Here is a 7,005-nt window from a genome sequence, read left to right as displayed (position 1 = left end):
TGCTTTTTAGTATCCTGTCTAGGTTGGTCATAACTTTCCTTCCAAGGAGTAAGCATCTTTTAATTTCATGGCTGCAGTCACCATCTGCAGTGATTTTGGAGCCTCCCAAAATAAATTCAGCCACTGTTTCCACTGTTTCCCCATCTATTTGCCATGAAGTGATGGGACCAGATGCCATGATCTTAGTTTTCTGAATGTTGAGCTTTAAGCCAACTTTTTCACTCTCCTCTTTCACTTTCATCAAGAGGCTCTTTAGTTCTTCTTCACTTTCTGCCATAAGGGTGGTGTCATCTGCATATCTGACGTTATTGATATTTTTCCCGGCAATCTTGATTCCAGCTTGTGCTTCATCCAGCCCAGCGTTTCTCATGATGTACTCTGCATAGAAGTTAAATAAGCAGGGTGACAATATACAGTCTTGATGTACTCGTTTTTCTATTTGGAACCAGTCTGTTGTTCCATGTCCACTTCTAACTGTTGCTTCCTGACCTGCATACAGATTTCTCAAGAGGCACGTCAGGTGGTCTGGTATTCCCATCTCTTTCATGTCACATTTTGATAATTCTCAAAATATTTCAACTTTTTTCATTTTTATATCTATCATGGTGATCTGTGACCAGTGATCTTTGCTGTTACTATTGTAATTGTTTTGGGGCACCTTGTACTGTACCCATGTAAGATGGCAAACTTGATGAGTGAATGTTGTATGTGTCCTGACTGTTCCACCAACCAGCTGTTCCCCTCTCTCTTTCTCCTTGTGCCTCCCTATTCTTTGAAACATAGGCCAATTAATAATTTTTCAGTGGCTTCTAAGTGTTCAAGTGAAAAGAGCTGCATGTCTCTCACTTTGAAACAAAAGTTATAAATGACTAAATTTAGTAAGGAAGGCATATCAAAGGCCAAGATGGGTCAAAAGCTAGGCCTCTTGTGCCAAACAGTTAGCCACATAGTGAATACAAAGGAAATGTTCTTGAAAGAAAAGTGCTACGCCAGTTAATACATGAATTATAAGAAAGTGAAACACCCTTATTGCTAATACGGAGAAAGTTTTAGTGGTCTGGATGAAAGATCAAACCAGCCACAACATCCCCTTAAGCCAAAGACTAATTTAGAGCAAGGCCATAACTCTCTTTAGTTTTGTAAGGGTTGAGAAGGTGAGGGAGCCACAGTGGTAAAGTTTGAAACCAGCAGAGGTTGGTTCATGAGGTTTAAGGAAAAAAGTCATCTCTATAATATCAGAGTACAAGATGAAGCAGCAAGTGCTGATGTAGAAGCTTCAGCAAATTATCCAGGTCTAGCTGAAATCATTATTGAAGGTGGCTACACTAAGCAACAGATTTTCAATGATGAAAGCCTTCTATTGGAAGAAGATGCCATCTAGGACTTCCATAGCTAGAGAGGACAAGTCAATACCTGGCTTCAAATCTTCCAAGAACAGGCTGTCTCTCTTCAGTTAGTTCAGTTGCGCAGTTGTGTCCAATTCTTTGCAGCCCCATGGACTGCAACATGCCATGCTTCACTGTCCATAACCAACTCCTGGAGCTTGATCTCTCTTATTAGAGGCTAAAGCAGGTGGTGACTTGAAGCTGAAGCCAGTGCTGCATTTATCATTCTGAAAACCCTAGGGCCCTACTGAATTATGATAAACCTACTTTGCCGGTGCTCCAACCCTGGATGATAGCACAACTGCTTACAATGTGGTTTCTGACTATGATAAGCTGTTAAGACCTGCTTGGGGAAAAAAAGATTCATTTCAAAATATAACTGCTCATTGACAATGCACCCGGTCACCCCAAAGCTCGAATGAATGTACAATGAGATTAACGTTGTTTTCATGCCTTCTAACATAGCATCTATTCTGCAGCCCCACAGTTCAAGTAATTTCTGTTTCGATGTCTTATAATTTAAGAAATACATTTTGTAAGGGTATAGCTGCCATAGCCAGTATTCTTCTGTTGGATCTGGGCAAAGTCGGTTGAAAACCATTTTGGGAAGGATTCACCCATCCAGATACCATTAAGGGCATTTGTGATTCCTGGGAAGAGGTCAAAGTCTCAGAGTTAGCAGGAGCTTGGGAGAAGCTGACTGCACCCCTCCTGCTTGACTTTGAGGGGTTCAAGACTGCGGTGGAGTAAGGGACTGCAGATATGGTGCAAGTAGCAAGACAGTTAGGGTTAGAAGTGGGGCCTGAAGATGTAACTGAATTGCTACCATCTCATGATGAAACTAGCAGATAAGAAGTTACTTCTTATGGATGAGCACAGCATGTGGTTTTTTGAGATGGACTCTACTCCTGGTGAAGATGCTGTGAAGATTGTTAAAATAACAACAAAGGATTTAGAATATTACATAAATTTAGTTGATAAAGCAGTGACAGGGTTTGAGAATATTGATTCCAATTTTGAAAGAAATTCTACTGTGAGTAAAATGCCATCACACAGCATTGTGTGCTACAGAGAAATCGTTCATGAAAGAAGGAGCCCATTAAGGTGGCAAGCATCATTATATTGTCTTATTTTAAGAAATTTCCATAGCCACCCAGGCTATCTGTAACCATTACCTTGATCGATCAGTAGCCATCAACATTGGGGCAAGACCCTCCATCAGCAAAAATATTATGAAGCCTTATCACTGAAGACTCAGATGATGGTTAACATACTTTTTAGCATTAACGAATTTTTAAATTAGGATATGTAATTCTATTGCACACTTAATAGAACTCAGCATAAACATAACGTTTACATGCACTTGGCAATACAACTCAAAAATTTGGGTACTCACTTTAATATTTGCTTTATTGTGGTGGTATGGAACCAAAACTGGGATCTCTTGGAGGTATCCTGTATAATTTTCTGCATCAGTATATGCAGTATATAATCTGCATCAGTATTCCTCTTACTATGTGCTGGGCACCATGCTGGATGCTGTCTCTCCCATAGTCCCTTACATCATGGGTCTGTCCCATTTTACCTATGTGGAGAGTGAGATTGAGTGAACTACCCAAGACCACATTTTTGGTAAGTAGCTGAGGCAGAATTCAACTGAGATCTTTTACCCCACCACCTGAATTCACGTATATTATATGTCTTTTTCTTTCTTTATTGTCACCTTTGCTGTGTTCACCTTGTTCTAGAAAGGATTTATGGTAGCTTAAATAAAAATAACTATGATAGGGTATTTTTGATTTTTTTTTTTTTTAAAGAAAGCTAACTTATTTTAAGTGAAAAAAGAAATGAGGGTAGGAACATGGAAAATGTGTTCCTTTATCTTCCATTATGTAACGTACAGTGGTTTTTTTTTTTAATCTGCACATTAATTTTTCTAGGCCTGGATGCAGTATGCCTGAAATCTGGGATGTGGAAGATCCTGCTAATGCTGGGAAACCTCCCTTATGCAACCTCTTAGTAAAGGAGTCCAAGCCTCACTTCACCACTGTATTCCAGAACAGTGTTTACAAAGTCTTAGAAGTCATAGAGGAGTGACTGCTGCCTACAGAGAATTCCACCAGTAATGGTTTCCATGTTTTGCTAATAACTCATGCCTTGTTTTTAATTCAGATTCCCAAAACTTTTGTAGGTAACTGTTTTCAAATAGAAAACGTCTTATTTGGTCAGTCTGAATGTAAAAATACTTAAACCTTTATCAGTTGGTTACTATATCAATGCACCCCTTAAAATTTGCTATGCAAATGAGTATATGCTTGTACTTGACTTAAATATTTGTCCTAAAGTGAGCAAAGCTACCTGTATAAAAAAATATGATGGGTCATAACAAGGTGATGTGAAAATATAGTCACTTCTGAACTGTGTAGGGGCTGATTTTACAGTTCGTGGACTATTGATGCCCCTTGCTTTTTTCTCTGCCTTTTGCTCTTGTCTTTCGAACATTTCAGTGATTATTGTAAGCTCCTCAGTCATGTCAGCCCCTGTCATCAATTTCAGAAAGAATAGCTGGGGCAGACATGGATATTTGCTGTGTAGACCTATAATTTATTTCCCTTCTTCACACTCTTTGTTCTCTGTTGCTCTTGTTAATAAAGCATTTCCTGCCCGTTGTAAATCCAAGTTCTTGGACCTAGTCTTTAGGACCAGATTCCTACAACTGCCAACCACGTGGCATTAGTGTATGTTGGCTTGTCTGTTTCTTTCTCAATATTCTTTGTCAAATAAGTGCTATTTACTCATTTAATTGCTTATCAGTTACTTATTCTTGGTTTAAAAAGTTTAATGACAATTGCGTGTTTTTCTCATTTTTAGTAGTATTCGAATGTTTATATTTTAATAACTTTAAACCACTTAAAATTTTTCATGTATAATTGTTTAAGAAAAGCTATTTTGAACAACCACAGATGCATCTAGCAACTAATGTATATGTGAGTAGATATAATTTATAGTGGAAGACTGTAGTGTATGGTAATTTTTCTTTTATTATTAAGATACCATAAATATGACTAGTTTTTTGGTCACACAGTAAATAAGTAATGATAAGTGAATGGAGTTTTTATATTTTACTTTTAAAATTGCCTGTCTTTAATAAGACGAAGCCTTAAACCTTATGTTATAATTTTGGTTTCAAAAACCATCACTTCAGTATGAGGAACTAATATATTCAGTCTTCCTCTTTACTTTTTTCTTATCTGTTTATTTGTATCTTGAAACTTTTCCAACCTGCTTTAAATTCCTAGTATGAATTTTTGCTTCTTAGAAGTTAATTTGTGTGAAATGAGATTCTACAAAACACTGAACCCTCATAGTTCTGAGAAATGGTTTTAAGATTTAACGTTCTAAGCAGACCATGACTCTGGCAGACTACACATTTAATTACACAGTGTTCTCTTTATTAACTGCAGGCAGATTAACCTCATTGTGGACTGTCCTTGAGACCTGAGTCCTCAGGGCTGGTTTCCGGTGCCTGCTCCAGGAAGCCACTGAAGAGCTGTTCTCTTTCTGCCTTCTCTCCAGAGCCCAAGGACAAGCCTGGTCTGGGGGAAGCACTAGCTTGCTTAGAACAGACAGCTGCCGAGACAGCCCAGGCTGAGGCACGTGCAGCCCCGAGCCTGCCCCAGAGCCCGTCTTTCCCAGGGAGCCTCCTTCTGGCCGAGATGGTCAGTGACTTCAGGTGCCTCTCCCTCTTTCTTGCTCACTGGGTGACTTATTTCTTGGTCTTGGTCTTTAGCCAGTTTTAGAAAACAAGGAAGCATCTGGGGAGTTTGGATTAGGAGTAGAATTTAAGCAGTGATGCAGCAACGCAGAAAAATGGGAAGTGGGCACTTGAGGCCTGGGAGGATGAAAGCCACCATGGGTGGGGAGAGGAGAAGTGTGTGCTCCGTTTTATTTCCCATTGTTTCTCACATAAATGTGTTTTGTACATCCAGCGTTTACTATCTTTTTTAAATTTTACTTTTAAAGTCATTCTCTATTTTTCCCACCTTTAAATAATTCCCTTCCCAGTAAGTTTACATGTAATTATTTGAAATTCCACATAGGAAAAACGTTAAAATGGTGTTATAACTGTTTTATATGCTGGGAAAAGATAAAACTAGTCAAATTAGGGTTTTTTTTTAATTATTATTTTCAGAAGACTCCTTTCATAGCAGTATTTATTCATTTAGCTCCACCAGCAAGCTATGATTATGTTTTAGGCCAGTCAGTTTAGAAAAGACGCCCTGGGCTACACTGCACACTCGGCCTTGGTCACATCTGTAGCAGCCGGTGCTGAAGGTTATAAATATCTTTTATGGCAACACAGAGTAGTAGTAGGTTCGATATACATGATAAACAGTATTAGAGCTCAGTATTTTATGCATTTTTAGCATTTAAAAATATTTTTGCTTTAGTGTGAGGAAGGTTAGGATGGTCAAGGCAGTGATAAAAATAGCTATTGCTATGACATTAGGAAAGGAAAAAAAAAAGTTGGGGCAGTATTCCTTAAAAAAGATAAGCCTCTTAAAATGCTTAGCAGAAACAGTGTAGTGTTAAAATAGGACAATGATACTAAGGAGAAAATGAAAGAATGTATCAAGAGTAAATTGATAATGCATAGGGGAATTGTATTTTTATGAATTTTTTGCCAGTTGTTTACATGTACTATGTATGTTAAATAAAAAAGATCATGAAAAATATGGAAAGTGTTTTTTTTTTTTAATTCTTATTTTCATTTCCTTCTTAGCTGTACATATGTTTAGCCTCATTCTGTGGTCAGATAACCCCACGAACTGGTCTATGGCAGATTGCAGTCCTGAATAAAGGGGAAGGGGTAAAGGTCCTTGGAGCTACTCAATCCTCTTCATCAGTGGTGGAATAGCTGTTGAGGTTTCCCACACTCTTCTCGTGTTTGTGGCATTATATACACTTACATTACTGTTTATGTCAAGGGACACAATCATTCTTTAAAGTCATTTTTTCAGGGTAATTCCAGAGTTGCTGAAAGCTTTTTTTTCATACATTAAACCACAGTTTGGCCTCATGACATTTTCTAAATTATAAGTCCTTGTGTTAGTTTGATACAAGCATCAACTTAGTTTCTGTTTTTGTTTTTTTTAATCTGCTAGGAGGCAAGACAGGTTAGCTTAATTCATGCCTCTATAAGTTTTTACACAGTAACACCTTCATTCTCTGACATGTTTGAGGAGAGTAATTCTCAAAGATAGTGTGAGAATCAGAATCACCTGGAGGGCTTGTTAAAACAGACTACTGCACCTCACCACAAAGGTTTCTTACTCATAACAAAGGTTGGCCTAAGGTGGTGCTATCATCTGAATGTTTGTGTCCCCAAAATTCATATGTTAAAACCCTAATTCCCAAGGTGATAATAATAGAAGGTGGGGCACCTGGGGTGATTAGGTCATGAGGATGGAGCTCTCATAAATGGGATTAGTGCCCTTATAAAAGAGGCCCAAGAAAACTCCCTTGCTACCTCCTCCATGTGAGATTATAGCTACAAGGGGCAATCTATGAACTAGGAAGTGGGCTCCAACCAAATACTGAATCAGCTGGCACCTTGATC

General features: G+C 38.3%; 1 protein-coding gene across 1 annotated transcript in view; it reads left to right on the top strand.

Annotated features, from left to right (window-relative positions):
- Positions 1–6,121, top strand: part of DPY19L1 (dpy-19-like 1 (C. elegans)) — a 90,931-nt gene extending 84,810 nt beyond the window's left edge. The window contains exon 22 of the mRNA XM_010831227.1: positions 3,326–6,121. Within this exon, the coding sequence (XP_010829529.1) occupies positions 3,326–3,482 (157 nt within the window). The 3' untranslated portion in view covers positions 3,483–6,121. The remainder of the gene's footprint in view (positions 1–3,325) is intronic.
- The last annotated feature ends 884 nt before the right edge of the window (positions 6,122–7,005 follow it).

The sequence above is a fragment of the Bison bison genome, unplaced genomic scaffold, assembly GCF_000754665.1.
Source record: "Bison bison bison isolate TAMUID 2011002044 unplaced genomic scaffold, Bison_UMD1.0 scf7180017864525, whole genome shotgun sequence".
NCBI lineage: Eukaryota > Metazoa > Chordata > Mammalia > Artiodactyla > Bovidae > Bison > Bison bison.
This window is presented reverse-complemented; position numbering and strand designations above follow the sequence as displayed.